General features: G+C 41.4%; 1 protein-coding gene across 2 annotated transcripts; it reads right to left on the bottom strand.

Moving 5' to 3' along the window:
- Positions 1-2,206: 2,206 nt before the first annotated feature.
- LOC146515357 (disintegrin and metalloproteinase domain-containing protein 10-like) lies at positions 2,207-20,707 on the bottom strand. Of its 2 annotated transcripts, XM_085166881.1 has the most exons (17): positions 20,497-20,707; positions 19,084-19,118; positions 18,347-18,497; positions 16,299-16,417; positions 15,978-16,136; positions 15,343-15,443; positions 14,059-14,199; positions 12,888-12,980; positions 12,619-12,802; positions 12,012-12,175; positions 11,722-11,905; positions 10,043-10,193; positions 9,754-9,937; positions 9,538-9,646; positions 9,196-9,416; positions 8,966-9,092; positions 2,207-6,195 (listed from the first exon to the last, which is right to left on the bottom strand). In XM_085166881.1, the coding sequence occupies exons 4-17, from the start codon at positions 16,399-16,401 to the stop codon at positions 5,996-5,998; spliced, it is 2,121 nt and encodes a 706-aa protein (XP_085023007.1). In that variant the 5' UTR covers positions 16,402-16,417; positions 18,347-18,497; positions 19,084-19,118; positions 20,497-20,707; the 3' UTR covers positions 2,207-5,995. The 2 variants fall into 2 exon arrangements, with proteins under 2 accessions (XP_085023007.1, XP_085023006.1); XM_085166880.1 differs by lacking the exon at positions 19,084-19,118 and having other exon boundaries at positions 20,497-20,702.
- Positions 20,708-22,573: the final 1,866 nt, after the last annotated feature.

Genomic DNA, 22,573 nt, shown 5'->3' with positions numbered 1-22,573 from the left:
CATACGAGCAGTTTGTAAATTGCTCCACAGACGAAGTATGTCCTGTAGAATCTCATCGCTCCAGCTAATGTCCCCAATGCAGATGAAGGAGCTGAGACTCAGTGGGTTGTCTGATTTTACTTCCACCAGGAACCTCAGGTGGCAACTTCAACGCTGCAGAATTGTTAGAAAAGTCAAATATGATGGGATGATAAGACTTAAAAGTGAGAAGCTTCATCATTGCTTCATCTGGGAGATTCTCACCTTTGAGTTAAAATAAGAATACCAAAAGAATTATTTTAATAATATGGATTGAATTCTAGTTCTGATAATGTTCAAGAAAACCCATGTTAAATAAGAGCTGTGAAGTGGAGAAAAAAAAAAAAAACTTGTTCCAAGTTCTCTAACTTGACAAGTGCTCCTGTATAACATGTGGAAAAGAAGCTACAAAATTTGAGAATAATTTAACATCCAAACAGGATAAATTTAATTTAAAGTCTTCGTTAGCTCAGTTAGCCATGCTTTTTTAAGGTTTTCCAAAATAAAAAAGAAAAGTAGTAAGCTAGTAGTAAGCAGCTGTAGCACAAACATGTTGTTGGGCTACCTGCTTCATTCCTTTAGCATTCCAAGAATAGTTAGAAGTGAGTCAGATTTAATGTTAAGTTCCATTATATTGAAAAAATATTTTGGATATTTCCAACAGAAATCGGTGTAAATTTAGGCCCTTATATCTCAGAGTCTTGGTATGTGCCTCTTAAATCTAGCAGAGTAAAAGCACATAGGCATATGAAACAAGTACAACTCAAAACTCTATGTGAGTAAATGGATCATTATTTACAGTCTATCTGGCTTCATACAGCAGTTCAACAGTAACACTAGCAGAGAGACAGCAACAATCAGGGGACAAACACATACTAATACTAAATTAGCTGATATATAATCTTATTCTAAGCTGGGGAGCAGCTACAGAGAACAGAGTGGGCAGTTTGAAGACTGACATGAAGATACATGTGCAGGTACATGTGATTCTTGCTTCTTGTCTTTCATCCCTTTTTCAGGCTTTGAATAATGTGGGGTGACGGTAAAAGAACTGGGTCTGGGGATTTTCCATGTACACAAGTAACCAAGACTAATGACTAAACCCCTCAGACTGACTGAGTGTAGGAGCACTGAAAATCCTCTGGCTGCTGGACAACGAAACAAGCATTCATTCTGCGTATCCAGCGCAGGTTCTTTGTTTGTGCTGCAGCCTTCATGGTGAGCAGAGCCTTTTTGCTGCCGCTCAGTCCACAAGTGCCCGTTTTACAGTCGTGCTTTTGTCACTGCAAGGAGAAACAAAAGGCACACTGCTTGCTGATCGGCTGTGACATCAGCTCCTTGCAGAGAGCTGGAACTGTAAATGCAGAATATTGATAATATCCTCTGTGTTACGCTGTTTCAGACGTAGAGGGACATAGATGTGGGAGCTGTGGGGGAATTGTATGAGAATAGATCACAAAATCAGTACATATTCAATCACTGGTGTAAACTTACTGGAATATAAATGAGACACAAAATACTAAACCTCATCCCTTGTTCCTGGATTTAATAAAATCGTGTTTACAACCAGCAACTGTAGCCGAAGAAATGCGCAGAGAATCGATAGCGGGCCACATTCCACTGCATGTGCAAATGCATGCTCCCTGGATTTGACTTACTTTTTTTTATGGGTGTTACATCATTGAATGCACTCACGGAGCAAAGTGATCAATAACTATAGGCAATAAATAATATAGTGCGTAACACACATGTGGAAGACACGAGCCGGCGTGTGGCGGAGACAGAATAAAAGCTTTTCATCAGCTGTTTTTTCCTTCCAACAAATGTATTCAAATAAAATTTTAAAAAAGATATCTGAGACCAGGCAGCAATGAGTGCTGGATTGTGTGTCCTCCGGAAACAAAACATATATAAAGCTGTGTGTGCGTCTCTGTGTTGCTGATGCTGGTGACTCACAGGCTGCTAGGAAACCTGCAGCACCAGCATGGTCTCTGAAGCAGCTGCGCCCTCTGCTGTGAGCCTCACGCTACTGCATTTATCACAGTAAACAAGGTTCACTCCAATGGTACTGTAATTTTTACAACAGGTTCTCATCTCAACCACATCAGGGGCGCCACCAAGGGGTGGGCAGTTGCCCTCCTCCCCCAACTGCATTAATTCTGTGCATCCAGTGCAGGTTCTTTGTTTGTGCTGCAGCCTTCATGGTGAGCAGAGCCTTGCTACTGCTTAGTCCACAAGTGCTAAGTTTAACTAAGTTTAACTAATGCTAATTTGTTATTAAGGGGCCCAGAGTATGCCAAGGAAATATCCCCCACAGCATAAGACCAGCAGCAGCCTGAACTGTTAATCCAAAGCAGGATCCGTGCTTTTGTGCTGTTTACATCCCATTTTATTGTGTGAAATTGCGCAAACCAGGCAACATCTTTCCAATTTTCCACTGTATAATTTTGGTGATCTTGTTTGAATTGTTGACTCAGTTTTCAGCTGGTGTGATCTTCTGCTGCTGTAGCCCATCTACTTCAAGGTTCGATGTGTTGTGCATTCAGAGATGGTCTTCTGCATACCTTGGTTGTAAAGAAATGATCCTCCCTTTTTTCTTTTTCATTCTTTGTAAATCCTACAGATGTCTATGTGTCATTGCTCAGGGCTGAAATATCAGCCTGTCTGGCACCAACAACCACGCCACATTCAAAGTCGCTTAAATCACCTTTTCCTAGCCATTCTGATGCCCAGTTTGATCTCTGGCAGGTTGTCTTGACCTTGTCAACATGCCTGCACTAAATTGCAGGCACGTGACTGGCTGATTGCATATTGTGTTGACCATTTGAACAGGTGCACTTAACAATGTGGACAACAATTTTGCAAGTTTAACTTTTAACTGCTGTAAAAATCAAAAAAAAAAATAAATCACAAGATCTAATAACTTCACACCGATCTCTTACATTCTCCCCAAATGCAACTTTTTCACAAACAACATCAGCATCTTTCAAACACCATGACACCAGTCTGTAATGCAAGCTTTCCATTTATTTCAAGCCCAATGCAAATGACGGTTCATGTGTTAAATCAGGGGGAGTGGCCCTTTAAACATCTGGCTGCACAGTCCTCAGAACAAACTGCCTCACACGGAGAGAAAAAGCCAGAGCACGCACACATTTACAGACAGCAAACAGGGGTCTATTTTATTTTGAATGAGTCTTTTAATTAATGCATTTCAAGTACTCCAAAAAATTACATCTCTTTGCACAATACAATTTGAATTTTTTTTTTGTTGTTTTTTTTTAGTAAAAATGTTCAAAGTGAACAAAAATTTCCAATACTGTATAAAACACAGTGAACATTAAAATCAGACAGTAGTATTACTTTTTAATCATGTGTTCTTTCGGCCTACGTCACCTACAACATTTTCAACTCAATTTGGACATTTTTCAGTGCACGTTTATTTAAAAACTTTACCAAGACTACGAAATTAAAAAGAAAGGAAATTTACAGGCATTATTCTTCTGCTCTTCTACCCAAACCATGCCACAGGATAACAAAGACAAAAATGAGAATGTAACACTGACTCCATCACACTGAATTGTTTTTAAGCATTGATGACGGTGGAGAAAAGTATCGTAAGCAAACTCCAGTTCAACTAGCACATATAAGAACATAAAATAACTTAGAAGAGAGGAAAGTTTGTCACATATGAACATCTTTAAAACAACTTACTCTGGAATTAGGATACAAAAAAGAAATTAAACCGATGTATCAAAAATGTAATTCTCATTTTTCAAATGAAACGCAAATTTTATTCGATTTTTTTCCCCAAGTACTGTACAAGTTTACAGGTTCAGTTCTCCGGGCCCTGACAGGTGAGACGTGGCTCAGGAGATCAGATTTAAAAAGAGCTCAATTTTTGTACAGAGAAAAGGAAAACAAAAAAAAACACCCCGTCGACCCGCTCGATTCATCTGCCGCGTGACCGGAAAATCGTGAGGTGTCATTATGTTTGTCGCGTCCCCTCCAGAGCACATGTGTGGCTGTAATGACCAGATAGATATTAGTTATGATTAGTACCGCATGCATTTAAAGTATAGCCATAATGCCACGATAAAAATGAAGTCAGAGCACAAAAAGTCCTCCCACAGCATTTAATGCAAAAAAAAAAATAATCTGCAACATGTCGTTGCTGGAGCATCCCGTCGGGCGAAATGTCTGCCTGGTAAATGAAATGACAGGACTTCAGCACACTATGTCATGATTACATGATCAAATCCTTCCAGTGAGTGTTGTGATTAACTTGGTTTTCCAAGATGCCCCTTTGGTGCAGCGAAGAGAGGAAGAAAACACCTGAGGTCGAATCGCACAGCCTTCATTTCATTCTCTTTAAAGTGGAAACCTCGCAGGTGCTTCCTGGATTTTAGAAAACCTGTGCACTGCTCCGTAAAAGTTCTATGGCACGCTCATGTAAACTCTGAGGCCTGCACTCGTGAGCTCTTAAGGGGAATTCAGTCCTTGAGATGAGAGATTGGACCAGAAGCTCGTTTCCTGTGGAAGCAGTGAGGGACGTGTTGGTGAATAAATGTGACAACACTGCTGCGTTACGCCGCTCGCTCCGGTGGCCCAAAGTAAATAGTGTTGAGTGACATACAAACATTACAAACCTTGGTCAATTAATAGTCACATTTAATAAATGTGTCTGCATGCCCACATTAAAACCTCTTAGTTTCGCTATCTGAAGAATAATAGAATGATTCCATCTTTTTTTTTTTAAGTCATTTTTAAAATTTATTTCCACACTCATGTAAACTAACTCTGTAACATGATACACTCTCACTTCTACACTACGCCACAGCAGCCTTCACTCTTCACCTCGACTTCATATCTGAACAGGCAGGATCAACATCAGCTTCAGTTAGTGGTTATTCGTTCTTCATTATTATCAAAAACAAACAAAGAAACAAACAAACAGACAGTAAACGGTTGCACCAAACTAGGCGATTTCTCCTTCTGTTTCTGACCTCGTCCAGTTTGTTGTACAACAGGGGCAAGACATGATGTTAGCGAGACAATTTAAAAAAAAACAAATGGTGAAATAAAGGGACCTTGAACAGAGAAGGCCTAAAACGTGGGATATGGCGACCTTGTTGTTCAAAAAAAAGCAAATCAAAACCTAGCGAGTTCATGAAAGTGAGAGAGATCCACCTGATTGGACCGCTGAGAGAACTCGATGGCGTCAAATCCTCAACGGCAGCGTCCAAGGAACTCACCACAACCGTCATTCTTTCATTTATGTGTTAAGAATCCTGAGAGCACTAACCGAAAAATTAAAGAAAACAAAAAAAAATGAAGAATTACACATTTACAGTAGAAGAAATAGTTTGTTTTCACTTATGATACACTAAATATTTACAATCACATGCAGAAGACCGTCTGCACGAGAGACCGGAGCCTGTGTCTTTTGCCGTTTGACATGTGTGAAATCACAAAAGTGCCGCAAATCCCCACTGAGTGTCTCTCATTCCTGGTTAAGATGACAAAAACAAAAGAACGAAAAAAAAAAAAAAAAAAAAAAAAAAAAAGAGTTCACCAGCAGCTACGGACCTGTCACTCAAGAAGATGTTGCAGATGAAGAAAAAAGAAAAAGAAAACAAACCACAGAATGAACTAAAGCTACAAATGATTCCTTAACTCCTTGGCACTCCTTAAAGAAAAAAAAAGAAAAAACGATGGGGAAAAAAAAATTTGCTAGATCGCACTGCAGTGGAAATGGCTGATGGTCAAGTCCCCTCCACAAAGAGCCAATCGAGTTGCTGAATAGCGTTTTCTCTTTTTCGCGTGTCTTGTTTTGTCTGTAGTTGGAGGATATGATGATGACTAACAACCATGTCAGGCGTTTCTTTGGATGGAGTGACGCTTTTGTTTCCCTCTGTAGGCACAAGGAGGAGCCAAGGCATTGGGGGGGGAGCAGGGGGGAGCTGGGTGCAGGGTCTCAGCGTCTCATCTGGCCCATCTGATAGTTCTCTCTGGGCTGACGGTGGTGCCTCTGGGGCTGTGCCTGGCGCTGAGGCTGCCTCTGTGCCTGCCGCTGGCCGCCGTGGCCCCCGTGTCCGCTGTGGCCGTGCGGGTGCTGGGACTGGTGCTGCACCTGAGAGCTAGCATGCTGCTGCGCTCGTCGTCTTTTCAAAGTCCCTGTATGAGGAAAGAGAGTTAACTTAGGCTCAAGAAAGACGAGCATCGTCCTAGATTTGTTTTGTTCAGCTGCAACACTTGTTCCTAAGCTGGTGGTCTTGCAGTGTGGTGAAGGATGACGTGTTTATCTCACATTTGTCATCTCTCATGTAGGGAAACTCAAAAATCACAAAGTATCAGCAGCTGTTCTTTCACAGCGGACAAAGAGTGACCCCTGCTTGTGAACGGGCCTACCTTGCATCGCATTCATCTTACAGGGTGATGTCATTTATGACCCTGCGGTACTGAAGGAATTTATTAAATCAGACCCCAATGTGAGGTTTATGCCATGGCTGTACTAAATTAGCAGCATTAGCAATTACCTAATTAGTTTTCTCATGTTTCTGTAATGTTTAATCCACCACTACTGAATGTTAAACTTGACCAATTTCTGACTTCTTAGAAAAGTCCAAGTTCAGATATAAAAACGTTCAGTGAATTTAGTCATTTTTATTTTGAAGGAGATTTCAGATTCAGATCAACTTTATTATTCCCCCCCAAAAGGGTAATTTGTTCGCAGCTTACTCACACAACCACTTATCACCAACACTGTTGCATGTCAACAACGTCTTTTGCCTTCTTTATCACCTGATTTTCTCAGAGTGAGCACAAATCTGACCCCAGTGATTCTGGGGGTGTTAACATTATGACTGAGACAGATTCCATCCTTAACAGGCAAAATACTGAACCAGCAGATAAAAGAAGATGTTAAAAGATTTTCAATAAACAAACAATAAAAGTTACACAAAAATAAACCTGTTCTCGTACAGCGTCCTGCAGCTGTCGGCGTACATAATAAAAAGAAGGGGTGACAGAGTACAGCCCCGAGGTCAACGGGAGCTTGACACAATCCTACTGGATATTTGTCCATTAACGAGGACCTGTTGGACTCTTTCAGTGAGAAAGTTTAAAATCAGCATCAGGAGCTAATCTAAAAGTTTAAAATGAGTCTCATTAAAAGCAGAGGAGAAATCAGCAAACAGAAGTCTTGCGTGAGGTGCTTATAGACTGTGTTTAACATAAAGTTTGACAGATTTCTTTTAAATATTTGTACTTTTTTGTTTTTATGACAGGTGGCCTAATAAAAGTGTTAAACAATGTTTATTAGAGCCTGACTGAAAATACTATAGAAAGGGTACAAAAATGGCAAAAACCAACATAAACGTCCTATATATGTGTAAGATACAAGCAATCAAAGTGTTTGATGTGTGCATTTTTCCTCTGTAGGCTTCAACCCCTGAACCCGCACCTGGTAATCAAAGGTTTGAAAACCCTTGTTCTTAACAATCAAGTAAAGACATTGTCCAAAGCTGGTCTTTCTCACATGTAGGACACAGCAGGAGATATGGAGGCAGAACACCCACACACACTCTCTCTGTTAGCTCATACCGACAGACTTACGATTTATTTTATTTACTGTCAGCGGTTAGCTTTGCTGTCCAAGACTTCAAGAAACCACCTGCCACTAACTGTAGCTGCAGCAGAAAGAAGCTAATTGTAAACAAGCTAAAGGGACCGATCTGTGGTCCTTTGATCTAGAAAAATTAACGGTTGCACGTAGGCTGGAAGATCAGCACTCAAGTGGAGCCGAGCAAAACCCCATTCGGACTGCAGACGTCAACAACTTTAGGAAAGATGGGCTGCTAATGTTATCAACGTGTAGCGTGTGTGTACAACATGCCAAAAAACAGCAACTTTTAAAAATACTCTTAATTAACAAAGAAAATGTCATTAAACTGCTCTTAAATACATGCAAACATTTTGTACTGATGATACATCACCTTACCCATTACACTCTGCTTAATTTGAATATGCCTTTTAGAATATTCAACTATACTTTCTTCTTCTCTCACATTTAAACAAGTAGATCGGTTGCCATGACCACCCTTAGGCGCAACAGCACAGGATGCAGTGAGAAAACCAAAGTCATGTAGAGAAACTATAAGAGTAAGTAATCATAACACTGCTCTCATTCACAGGTATGACTGCAGGGTTAACAAGGCACACAGTACAGTGGATTTAATGTGATGCTTTTTAGCCTGTGTGAACATTCAAAGCTCAATCTGAGTTTAATCTGGATCAAGTTTAGGAGCTCAGATTCACTGGTCAAATCTGTAAGTGTTCTCAGGAAACTGTTTTCACAACACTGCCCATATAAATTGTTAATAAGCCCGTAAATGATAACATGAACTGCATGATTAATTTTACTTTACAGCCTGATAATAAATAGGTTTTTAAAAATATATCTGTATTTTTATTCATTTATGTCCCTGTAGTGTAGTGGTTTACACACTCTTTTAGCAAGCAAAAGCTCCCTAGTTTGATCGCGGGAGGAGACACGAATCCCATTGGTGTGGTGTCATCGAGGGCATCCGGCGTAAAAATCTGCCAAATCAAACATGTGGAGCTACCCGCTGTGACAACCTGTTGTGAAAAAGGCAGGAGCTAAAAGTAGCTTTCATATTTACTGTAATTAGAGTGTCCTTGTAAAAGAGAGCTTTCTCTCGGTGGTTTGACCTGCCTGAATAAAAATGATATTTAACCCTCTCCCCCACCCCCAAAAAACACTGAATGTCACATTCAATTTTAAAGGAGGTTTGAAAGCAAACTGCAGACATGTGACTTAAAACATCTGGGTGGTCAGGTAAATTATCTGAAAATCTTTCATGAAAATGCGTAACAGCTAAACGCTCTTATTAGATAAGGTCTCTTTTTAGTCTTCTGGACTCACCTGGAAGTGGTTTGGGTGGTGGAAGTTTGGGGTTGCTGCTGGGAGTATGCACACTACAGATCTTAATGAAACCAGCCATAAGCAAGATGAGGGCGATACCCATCAAGAGCACTGCCCACCAGTAAGCCTGGGATGAAAATGAAGCGCAAATCAAGCTCAATCAAATACAGAATAGAAAAAGACCCCCCACATACTAACTAATCATTCACAATCAAGATGTCGACACGTACCACAATCCACTCGGCGATGTTCTCATACAGCTCAGGGTTAAAGATGGCCTTCTTTAGTCTGGCAAGTGGCCCATCTGCATCCACCAGTCGGCACTTCATGAACACATCGCAGTAGCCCTTAAAGTCGTTGCAAGGCGAGCCAGCTGGCAACGTGGTGACCTTTTTATTGAAGAAACGAGCCAGGCGCTCTGATCCTGTGCTGCTGCATGTGCTGGGATTTGCTGTGCAGAGAGACAAATCCAGTTAAAAAAAAAGAAAAGAAAAAAAAGACAAAACTCACCCGTATATTTATAAAATAAAGAGCCTGCTTGTAAAAGGTGTGAGAAAGGGTAAATGACTCACTTTTCTCCATGCAGCACACGTGGCAAAGCTCGGTCTCATCCTTGCCATCTTGGCTGGCACAGGTACACGCCTCGAGCCCGTACTTCTCACAGATGGAGCCGGAGCAGCCCTGCGGAGGAGGAGCACGAGGACAGGCGAGATCAGACACTTGCTAGTATGAGTACAGTGTTGCTATGACAACCAGTTCTTCAAGGTGTGATTTCTTCAGCCACTCACCCCGTTGAGGCAGACTTGAGTCTCTCCGTGGCAGGCGGTGAAGTTGGCCTTGGGCTCCGACGTGGGGCACTGGGCGCTGTCGCCCTTACACACGCCATGGTGAGCGCACTCCGACTCCTCTCGGCACTTGTCACCGCGAGCCTTGTAAATGCATTCGCTTGTACAACAAGGACCCTGGCTGGGACTTTTTGGGGAAGAGAAAAGCGCCGAGTTAAGACTGAAAACATGAGAACACCCTCTTTAAGAGTTATTAAAATGGTCAAACTGAAAAATGAAAATCATCATCTACCTGCAGACTGTATGGTCCTTTAATGTGCACTTCTTGTTGTCAGGCTGGTTGGCGTCATGGCAGCACTTGTCCTTGCACTGATCGCTGTAGCCACAATCGCACTGCTCACCAGGCTCCACCATACCATTACCACAGATGGGCTGGCCAGACTCTGTTTTGAAAGAAAAAAAAAAGTGTTGAGCCCTTTGCGGAGCAAGCTCAAAGTTTAAATCAGACATTTATTAAATAATATCAGGGGTTTTTATGAATTACAGACTTTTTGATGCTCTGTAGAAGAAAACTGCCTTCTCCTAATCAGATGTGACAATGAAAAATTGTCCCCCAGTTTTTTTCTACATTTACACATTGAGATTTTTGATTGTTTTAAGGTCTTTACACACCAGACGCATAATAATCGTACGGACATTTTGTGCGTTAAAAATATTTTTGGACTCGCCCATTCCTAATGCATTCCTTACACAGGATTGTGCAACTTGCTGGACAAATTTGCTGCATTTATTTTTCCGGATCAGACCTCTGCATTTGGCAACAAGTGTAATCGCTGCACAAAATGTGCACCGCTACTGAGTATACAATGATAATATAATAGTAAAATAATACTATTTTATCTTAGACACACAACTAGATGCTGCTCCGGGTCAATCAATCAGATGTGGTCCAAACTCTGCCAACAAGAGTTCAAACTGCCCCACGACGGTATGTAGGAAAATGGTCGCGATGCAGCTTCAACTCGTGGGTCAAACCATGAAATTCTTCCTGCTGCTGTCTTCTGAGAACTGGATGAACTCAGATTCTTCCTTTTCACATTTACAAACATCAGGACCAACTTGTCATTGCTTGATCATCACTTGATGTCGACTCCATGTTTTGACTCCCATAGTGTGTTTTTTGAGGAGATTTTTTTTTGCAAAATTTTAACAAAATACAAGTTTGCTTCTTAAAAATTCAAAATTTCATGGGGTCTTTCTTTCTGCAAAGTGCTTTTTGTGTAAAGGCCTGAACCACTAGAAAAATGCACAAAAATTTCCTTCAATGTGTACACAAATCATGCTGACGGTAGTGGACCCTCATCCCCTAAAGGCTCATTCTGAGCGCGCATGCACACCAAACCCTTGAATGCTGCTCTGGAGAGAATGAGTTGCTGGGGCAAAAAAAGAAAAGAAAAAGAAAAATAGAAAAGGACCCTTCAAAGAGCCAAAAGCATAAACCCAAAAAACGTCGGTTTGTGGGTGGGTGTATTAAGGCAGTGTCTGAAAAGCTAAAGCATTTTCCAGTCATATCAGTGCAGCCAAGATGCACATCACTTTGAACAGCTTGTGCAAAACAGGAAGATTTTTTAGACACGCCAATCACATGGTGAATTAATCGAGTGACTTCTGAAGCATCGGTTTGCTGTTCTACTGACTCAAAAGTGTGAAACTGGCAAGAAAAAAAAAAGACAAAGAAAAAAGATGACAAGGTTTACTTCCAGAGTCTGCCAAATACTGTACAAAAATACCATGGACTAATGCCAAGCTGGCTTTTCAAAGCTGATACTAGCCAATAACTTATCAGGATGCCTGAATTCTTTCACTAATTAAGAGTTTGCGGTAAAAATATTCCACACCATCAGAAGAACCCTAACCTGGATCACGAGTTAAGATCGAGGCTCTAGATCCAACAGAAACAGTAAAACGTACCGACAAAGCAGTTGTTCCTCTTTTTTTCCAGCACCTGGCTGATGTTGCGAATGCTGCAGAGGGAGAACTTGTTGTTGTTAAGCTTGTCTCCAGATGTAGCCCTTGCATACATGATATAATTGCCCTTCTCCTTCTTGTCTTGGCTTTTGGATTCCCCTGGTGTGCACTCAGATCCAGAGTCATGCTGGCAGCGAGGAAAAAAAGAAAATCAAAGATTAAAAACAAGAAAAAGGGACAAAGAATACAGGCATCATAAATTCCTTCTCACCGTGCATAAATGCGGCACTCACCGGGGAGCCAAAGTTGTGGCCTACTTCGTGTGCAAAAGTGATATGGGAGACTTTCGGAGGTACGTGGGAGGCGTAGTTCTGTACAGTGATTATACCAGTGTTGAGAGACTTCTTTTTTCCGTCTGAGTACAGCTTGCTTTTTTCACAGATGCCTCCAGAGCTCCCTGAGAAGGAAAGGCACAATTTGCAACAAACAAAATACGGAAAGATTTTGCTCAATGAAGAGAGTGAATGTGATTAATTTAACACCAGCTATTCAAATAAGTGACAGGAGGCCTTATTTAAAAACATACTTCATCATCATGTTTACAGTACACGCTGAAGGCAAATTTTGTTTGTCATTACTGAGAGAAGATGCCCATTTTACTGCAGGAAATTTGCAATTTAACTGCAGTGCTTTCAATTAAAAACTCAAATCAACTTCAGCGTAGAGTAAAAACAGACTGCAACAAATATCTGCCGACATATGTTCCTGCTTGATGAGCTTCAGTCTACATTTGCGTGGACAAATTCCTGCTAAGGAATGTGAAAAAAATGATGTTTTTGTACTTTTCTGTACAAACAAGACACAGTCTGCTTGCTTATCACAAGAATAAGATTTGCGTACCTGAGGGCGCTCCCACCCAGGCCAAACCCAGCACCCCATCGTCAAAATCTCTGTCAGTGAAAACATAAGCCAAGCAGTAGTCGTCGTGGTTCTGCTCCGAGTTCAGCTCCAAAAACTTCTCCACACCAATGTTGGCAAAGCGGAATGGGTTGGACTTGTCCCTCTCATCACTGGTGGTGTTTATCTGCGAAGACAGGAGACAGCTGGTTCACAGGAAAGACTGTGAACAGACCTAAAATGCAAAAGCGGCCGATCTGCAAAAGACTCACCCGGATCCGTTTCACCATGAAACTGATGTTACGAATGCCCATGAAGTCTGTGCCTTGATAAATGGCATCAATGGCCTTCACATGACTGGAGATCTGACGGAAGTACGAGGTATTCATACTTTTAATAGCTGACATTTCACTCAAGTACGCCGTATGTGATGGTACAAGTACTAACAAGAGCTGCTTGTACGTAGCTCTATTGCTAACAACAACAGCTAACAGAAACAGTAGGCTAATATCATACATTATTCAACTGGCTATATGTGGTTTTGGCATTAAAAAAATAAATAAATCAGTGTTTATGCCAGGCGTGGCACTGACCTAGGACATTACCCATGCGGTGCTTGTCAAACGGCACTGTACGACAACACTGACATCAAACTGACGTCACATCTGCCGTCGCAAGCAGCCATTTCTGCATCTCTTTATTTTTGTAACCTGACGCATTGTTGCACTGCCACCGGGTTGAAGAGGCAAGTTTACGATCGTGTAGGTTTATACCACCGTTTTAATGACATATCAATACAGAATCTCTGAGAGTCACAGATCGATGAGAGGGAGATGGTACAAGAATAAACTTTCTGAAAATAAACAAACCTAAAAGAACAAACAGACGCTAAATAATTAAATCAATAGATAGATAGACAATTTCTATGCTTCCACTTTTGACTTCTTCTATATCAGCACTGATGTGGAGGTATTGTCTGACACCTGCGACACCTATCGTTCAGGAGAATACTGCGCGCATAAAAGGATGATGTAATCGGGGCTATACTGGGGGCTTTAAGCTGGTGGAAAAACTGAAGTGGCAACGTGTAAACTATAAAGGGAGTAGACTGAATAATAAGCTACTGCTGGCAGTAATATCTTCCTATTGCTGCTAGCCTCCTGTATACTAAGTTAGCTTAGCATACAAATTAGGAAAAATGGAAAACAACCTCACTCTCATTAGTTAAGCGCAGTAGTTAATGGGTAGTGCTTGAGTGGTGCTAATGTCTAAGTATAACTCTCCCCAGAAAATGATAATAAATTTGCCAAAATATGACAATTCCTACACCGTGATGCAACTCCATAGAAATTGTACTTTGTGGACATTTTCTCTTATCAATATATTCCTAGGCTTTAGAAAGTATTAAGAGTAGTATATACCAAGTCACTTCCTGTGCATTACCTGCGCTATGACAGCTTCTCTACTCTTGTAATACTTGAAGAAGAGGTGGTCGGTCTGAATAAAAAGCTGACATGTGTTTTTCTCAGCCTGGGCCATCCTCTTCTTCCTCAGCAGCTGGGTGTCCAGATCAGTGTGGACTTCCTGTTGTGAGTGAGACGGAAGAGGCAAAGCAGGAAACACACAGTTAAATAAAACATATTTAAAGGATTTTTCCGCCAAACAGTAAAAAGAGTAAATAAATAATGTCCGGTATTTTTAGGCTGTGGTTCTTCAGCTGCAGTATGTTCATGAAGCTCTATTCTGCAGAGGAATATGTGCTTTCTATGTCACATACAGGGTGGAGGGGAAAGGCTGACCACTGCCACTGATGGACACCTATCTCAGTTTTAAGGTGTTCAGTACTTTTCGGTCACAGAGTTTTGCAGTGACATGTCACACCAAGTGAGTCAGGAGTAACATATAAATCAAACTAATGCTTTTTGTTAATGTGGTTTAAATTGAACACAGACATATTTTATTACTGCCTACTATCTCTGATTGGATTAGAGCTAAGAGGCGCAGCTTGAGATAAGGTGTTACATTTTATTGTCAGGTACCAAATTGAACATTATGTCATCCTGTTTCAGTCTATCACTTGAATGTGATAATAATACACGTAAGGCGTAGATGCTGCTTTCCTTATTTCTGAATACAAAAGGATGTCTAAATCTGAAGTTTAGTGTAGCAAACGCGACACTAAACTTGATCTGTGAAGATATGATGAAATGTCTAACTGTGCCCATCTTGCAGTGATAAAGAATCTTTCCCCAAAATTTCCTGGATTGAGATCTGAACTGACTCCAAGAATGATTCATTTCTGCAGTGTGGGCCAAGCCTGAAATCTGGAAAATTTTTCATGCAGTTAAATCTTTAACTTTTTGAGTAATCCTGCTCCCACTCCTCTACAACGGTAACAAATGAACGGGTGAACTTTTATACAGATGATCGTCTGGCCAAACTAAACCGTGTCGTAATACAATTTATGGAAATCTGTGAAATAACAATCATATGCAAAACTATATATAAAAAATATATTACATATTAATAATAAAGTGACAAATCTTAACTGTGACTACACTGGTTTAACACTTACATGGTTATAACTTACAACAAAGAACCAGGCACAGAGACTTTAAAAAGACATCTCTAGGTATCTTTGACCCTGACAAAGTAGTACCATAAAATATCATCAAAGCTCTTCACTAAAACCTGTCAGGGTTTACTGTGGTGTGTGGTGAAGTTAACCTTAGGGGGCTTCTCCACGGCAGAGGTTTGGTATTTCTTCATCTTTTCAAACACAGAGCTATCGGCACAGCCTCCCTCTGGGCCATACTTGTGCGGGTAGTCTGTATGAGAGAGACAGACACAACACTGTTAGGATTATGGGAGACAATGTTAGCTACTTAACCCCGTGAGTCACTCTATTTCAGGCACTATTCATGATCAGCTAATGGAAGTGCTTACACGTCACTTGAGCCTAGCTTTGCTGTGTGAGTTACTTTCCTGTCGCTCTCATTAGTGATTCCTCTCACAATTATGTTTAATTTGCCCCTCAGCCACACGCTATGTGTACACAGATGATGTGAAATTATGATTTGCAAGTGTAGTGAAGTGTACTTGGTGCTCACTATTAGTATCAACATTGCAAAGCCTGCTGAAATGAGCCAGTACCCAAGAGCAAGATTGTGTTACTCAGCTAATGAACACCCCAGGTGTCTGTGCTCCCCAGGGGGGACTATCACACCAGTCTGCCTCCATCGGCTCGGCAGCACTAACCTCGCACTTTCCAGTCACACACGGACATATCTAAACACACACTCGATGATCACGGGATAATAGTCTGTCAAAGTATTTGCGTGGCTAAAGGTGCAGGGACTCACGTATGTCATCTTCATGGTAGATGACAGAGTGGAAGGGCACGTCCTTGTCCTCAAGGTATCTCTCCGCAGGCTCCACGTAGTAAGTGCCATGGTAGCTCTGAATAAAACCCTCAAATTTACCATCCACAATGGAGCCATGAGTCAATGTGCCTTTCTCGCCTGGGAGTCCAAATCGTACAATTATAAGCATCAGAAGGTTGACACAGAAGAGGGTGCATTTGCATTTGAGAAAAACAAAGCCAACAGTTATTTGAAAAATCCCCTAGAGCAGCAGTACTGTAGTGACACATTTAAACAACTGTGAAAAATTTATAGTCTTACCAAAGATTTCTCCAGTGTAGATGTGAGAGGTATCATACGGAATCTCTTCACCTGAAACATCTACCTTCAAATCTGGGGAAAACAAGGTGGTATCTCTCTTCATTCGTAAATTAAAGTGCCTGAAATCAAAGAGATAAAAAAGAAGGCCTTCAGATTCAGGAGAGGAGCTGCAGTTGGCTGTAAGTAGTGGAAGTACGCAACATTTACCCAGCCTTCTCTAAAAATGAACCTGCAAATTAAAAAGGGGGTGGGGTCGAAGCGAGAGCATTCGCAGAGAAAAACAAAATTAAAAAAACCCACCAAATACGCCGTTTTCTGCTGCAGATGCAAAACTGCAGCATTTAAATTTGTAAGAGAGCAAACAGAAAATTTGAAATTAGGGCATCTAGCAACAGTGCTGTGTTTTTTTGTAGTTCAAACATATGGAGAGGGAAAAAAACATGTTACAGTAAACCTCGGATTTCATGGAACACCTACACAGTGCTCTTATTGTACGCTCGCATTGTGTGAAAGTTGCTGTTCTCTAGGTTTCTCAAGCCTTTGTAAAATTTAGATCTGAAACCTAATATAATAGCAAACAATACATCCTGCAACGTGCACAATGCCTAGTGAATCACTGTTTCTTTGTAGGAATCTCAGGGGAAAACTGCGGTACATTAACATGTTTATTGGCTGTTTCAGATACATACAGAACTCTGCAAAGGTTTTAGGCTCTCGGGATGTTATCCACTGCTCAATCCTATTAAGGAGGCATGTGAGAGGTCCAAAATCTTTATTCTGTAGGATGGCAATGGGCCCAAAAAAACTCAACAAGAGTCAAAGTCCGTTCTTTGGCGACAAGAACAAGGAGTCTTGCAACAGATGGTAAAGCTCCCACACTGTGATCACAACATCAACGTGGACTCAGTCCGGGACTCCATGAGAAAATAACACAGAGAGCCATAATTTACAGAAAAATAGGGCAATTCTCAAAGATGTGTGAAGGAAACTACTGCCCCAGCACTTTGAACTAAAAACCTAAGAACTGGTGGTGTTTTAGAGGCAAACCTTATACTGCATATGAATCTAAAAGCATCCTCACTTTACTATTAGTGGCTGTTAGTGTAAAGCACAAGACATTTTGTTCAAATGTCAAAAAGGAAAGGCAGGTGGTGTGCTGCAAATTAAACAGAAGAATCAGGAGTTCTCTCTCTAGCTTTGTTGTAAATTCAAAAGGAAAAGAAGCTGATGCGTTTTTTTTTTTTAAAGGAAGAGACATCTTCCTTCAGAGTTCGCCTTGCTCTTATGATACGCTTCCCTATTAAGCTGCATCTGAGTTTAGAAACAGCAGGCCCTGTTACAGGAAGGGCAACAAACTGCCTTCGCCAAGATCCCAGCCAGATGGTCGTGACTTTGTCATGGATGCTTTTCACAACACCACCTCCTCAAAATATTAGATAAAGAACCATGACAAGGACGATTAGTATCAACCCATATACGATATTTGGAGGGGTTTCCACTCAGGCAGCATGAAACACCACATACATCACAGAGCTAACGAACACAGACAAATACATGCACAGTTTCACTTTAACTGCAGGGAATAAGAACACCTGGACAACAGCAATTATTTTGAGCTCAGGTTTGTGTCTTTAAATAGCCCATTTCTATCCCACCAACACAGTTAGTTTAAGCAATTAAACAAACATTAGAGTAGTTGCCGGTTAATTCAACCAATCAAGGAATACTGAAGCTCCAGGGGAGAGCAGAAAACCTACACTGAAAATAAGTCTGATCATTAAAATCCATCCTGAACACTGGCCTAACATGATGCACCAGCGTATGTTTTTGATTTTGTAAAACAACTTTCAATAAAACTGCAAATCCCCCAACACAGAAGACCGCCAACTTTAATCATAAACAGCACAAGTACACGGGACGGTGTTTGCAAACGAATAAACAGACAAATGAATAAAGATACATGAAGAGAAAGGAAAAAAAAAAAAAGAAAAACAGATGCAGACAGACTTTATCTTTGGATAATATCTAGGAAAAAAAAGTGCACGAACCTTCCATGGGCATGAAAATCTAAATGCAGGTACTTGTCTTCATGCGAGAGTGCCCTCTTGGCCCTCTGATGCTTGCTGTGCACAAGCTCTGTGTCATAGGACAGGCCTTCATAGTGGCGGATGTACTTGTTCAGGGGATTTCTATAGTGTCCTGTGTGAAAAGAACGAAGGAACATCTGTTAAAGAAAGGTATGTGTGCATGTTTGTTTGTTTTTCCTCAAATATGTACATACAGCGGCAATTCAAAAGAGAAAAAACACGTTCCCTACTCATTAGAAACTGGGATGCGATTCTAGTTGGTAACACGAACTATTCCTAACAGAAAGACTCAAAAGAATATACACAAAAGCTACATTTGTAAACAACTGACGCACTGCTCATGTTAGGGTGGTTTAGATGCCCGTAAGGCGGATAATCTGGACAATATTTGACAGGCAGGATTACAATACAGGAAACAGACAGCAAATCAGTATGGTCTGGGTTTTAACATTTAGCTAAAATCTATTTAAGCCAAATGAATGGCAGCCTTAGACTAACTCTCAACGACAGCCCACAGCGTCACCGCTTAATTATTTCGTCACCAGAAGACTGGGTAGTGGGCTTAAAAGAAAGCGATTCTTAACCGTCTCCACACATTTTGCCCACTGTTTCACACTCAAACAAAATTGGGTTTTTCTAGACTGATTTTGTTAATGGCATCTATTCCCCCAATGAATGTTGGCGTGTTTTCCACATACATATACACCACTTTCCTCAGTGTAAGGTCAGATCGCTGCTCCATATAAAAAAAAGAAGAGAGAAGCTTTTTTAGTAAACAGAGTCCATGTAATTAGGCTTCTCTGGCAGGTAATTATGCCTGACTAGTGAGCCATAAATTACAGGATTCTGTGCAACATTGCAAAGATGGATAAGTAGACCAGGCTTCAGCTACTTCCTTTTTCATGTGCGGTATGAAATATTTAGGTGGTAACATTAAATTTTTCATTGAGGTGACTATGAGAAGTGAAGGCCATGACTATATCTCTGAAATAAATTAATTTCTAAAGACTTACAAAACATAAAGAAAATGTGAGGAGCCAAGATTGATACACTTCAAAAACACTAATCAAAGAGAAACATTAAATATAGGAAAATATGAGACAAGTTGGACTTAATTTATCTTAAAAGTTGGGAAAACTGCTGTGTTACAGTAGCCAAAAACAACATAGGTCAATAAAAAAAAAAAAAATACTGAATCAGAATCAGAAAGTAAAAATTAGAAAAAAGAAATCAAGCATGTGAATGAATAGCTTGAGTACATTGTAATAAATAAAGACGTAATATGGTGTAAGGCACGAAGGATTTCCTGTAGTTTAGACTAGATTAGATTAATAAAAGAGGCAATGCAGGCAAAAACCACTGTGTAATTGTATATGTATCTGTGTATATGACTCCTAAATCTAGCTGAGAACATTAGGATTTAAAAGCACAGCATCGGCATATAGCAGATAGAGGTAGGATGGCAGAAGTGCATTACACGTCAATACTGCATTTTACACAGAGCAATTTGGCACCCACACACAGACACACACAAAAACTATTTTTATTAAAATACTGACTGCAGGTTGATTTGACTTAAAACACCACTGACAGGGAGCAAAACTGCAGACAAAATTATGCCAGCAAAATGTGAAAACATGTGTCTTTTACACTGAACACAGGTTATTTTCGGGGCTAACCTGTTGTTGTTGTTGTTTTAATGATGACAGAACAATTAGCGGCTAAAGTGGCAGCTAGCTCAGAGCTAACGCTGCTTTAACACAGTCGGCATCTCCATCTTCTCATAACAATGGCTGTCGGCGCCGCTCGCACGGTAACAACAAAACCCTCACCCAAAAGCTGGCGATAAAAAACGGTGACAACACACAGACGTAACTCCCCAATGTCCGTTTATTTCAATCGACTGCGCGAATCCGAGTCCGCTTTTAAGCTATGTGTGATTTGTCGCCTTGAAGTAATACTGCAAAAAGGGTGCAGTCCTCTTCACAACAAGCAGGCCCTGCTGATCCCTTCTCTAGCTAGCAGGCTATCGGGATTTCTGCTCCTCTCCGCTCGCTGCTTCATGGATTCAACACAACTCGATTTGCTCCGACAGAAACCGCCTCACTCACCTTGGGTGTAGTTTAGCAAGTACACGAAGAGGAAAACTTTAAGGAGAAGGGTATGTGACAAATCCATTGTTAGAGCATTGATGCCGTTTTCACTTTATTGTCCTACTTAGATAGGCGCAGACGCCCTGTGTGTTTATTGCAGCTTCCTCACATCGCCTCCTCTCCCTCTCTCCAGCGCCGTGACGTCAGACGCAGGATAGCCTGGCATCCCTTCCCCCAGAAGCGTCCATGATCCACCAGGCCTGCATACATTACAACACTCAGTGTGCCTCGGATCTAGTGTCATACGTATCCCTCTCTGTGTGCATGTGTGTAATATATAAATATATGCACACATCAATAAACATGAAAATTCTAGAGTTTTTCTCAGCATAACTACTTAACTGCTCAATTATTTCAGCTACAGGGCTTTTAGTACAATTGCAGATGATTTTACATTAATATTACATAAACATTCACTGTTGAAGCCACTTTATGCAAAACTGTGAAACACCCCCAAGTATCAACCTCCCACTGTGAATGATACTGCTACTTGAGCAGGTTGTGATTGGCTGGTCTGTCAGAGAGCGATATTGGATACTTTGTGTCAAACCAGTGACATATGCCTCTGATTTTTGACAGAGGAAGTAATTAAAGGTAATGGCAATCACAATGTTTCTGAATATTATAAATTATGATATATTTAATAACTCGTTAATAATGAATAATCGCATTGTTTAACACATTTTCACACACCAAACAGTTTTTGTCATAAAGTAAATGTTTTGGCTTAAAATGATAACAGCGCACCATTATGAATTATTATTACATAATTTCTATCTCAAACATCCTATTCATCATCCTATTCCATCGCCATATTTTCATGATCATACTTGTTTTCCTCAGAATATATATATATATATATATATATATATATATATAAAAACACCCAGCACGCCCCTGCGGGCGGTTTATCCTTCAAGCTCGGGTCCTCTACCAGAGGCCTGGGAGCTTGAGGGTCCTGCGCAGTATCTTAGCTGTTCCCAGGACTGCGCTCTTCTGGACAGAGATCTCCGATGTTATTCCCGGGATCTGCTGGAGCCACTCGCCTAGCTTGGGAGTCACCGCACCTAGTGCTCCGATTACCACGGGGACCACCGATACCTTCACCCTCCACATCCTCTCGAGCTCTTCTCTGAGCCCTTGGTATTTCTCCAGCTTCTCGTGTTCCTTCTTCCTGATATTGCTGTCATTCGGAACCGCTACATCGATCACTACGGCCGTCTTCTTCTGTTTGTCTACCATCACTATGTCCGGTTGGTTAGCCACCACCATTTTGTCCGTCTGTATCTGGAAGTCCCACAGGATCTTAGCTCGGTCATTCTCCACCACCCTTGGGGACATTTCCCATTTTGACCTCGGGACTTCCAGGTTATACTCGGCACAGATGTTCCTGTACACTATGCCGGCCACTTGGTTATGGCGTTCCATGTATGCCTTGCCTGCTAGTATCTTGCACCCTGCTGTTATGTGCTGGATTGTCTCTGGGGCATCTTTACACAGCCTGCACCTGGGGTCTTGCCTGGTGTGATAGACCCCAGCCTCTATGGATCTTGTACTCAGAGCTTGTTCTTGTGCTGCCATGATTAGTGCCTCTGTGCTATCTTTCAGTCCAGCTTTGTCCAGCCACTGGTAGGATTTCTGGATATCAGCCACCTCCTCTATCTGCCGGTGGTACATACCGTGCAGGGGCCTGTCCTTCCATGATGGTTCCTCATCTCCCTCCTCTTTCTTGGGTTTCTGCTGCCTGAGGTATTCACTGAGCACGCTGTCAGTTGGGGCCATCTTCGTGATGTATTCTTGGATGTTTGTTGTCTCATCCTGGACTGTGGTGCTGACACTCACCAGTCCCCGACCCCCTTCCTTCCGCTTCGCGTACAGCCTCAGGGTGCTGGACTTGGGGTGAAACCCTCCATGCATGGTAAGGAGCTTTCTTGTCTTTATGTCAGTGGCTTCTATCTCCTCCTTTGGCCAGCCTATTACCCCAGCAGGGTACCTGATCACGGGCAGGGCGTACGTGTTGATGGCCCGGATCTTG

The sequence above is a fragment of the Neolamprologus multifasciatus genome, chromosome 7, assembly GCF_963576455.1.
Source record: "Neolamprologus multifasciatus chromosome 7, fNeoMul1.2, whole genome shotgun sequence".
NCBI lineage: Eukaryota > Metazoa > Chordata > Actinopteri > Cichliformes > Cichlidae > Neolamprologus > Neolamprologus multifasciatus.
This window is presented reverse-complemented; position numbering and strand designations above follow the sequence as displayed.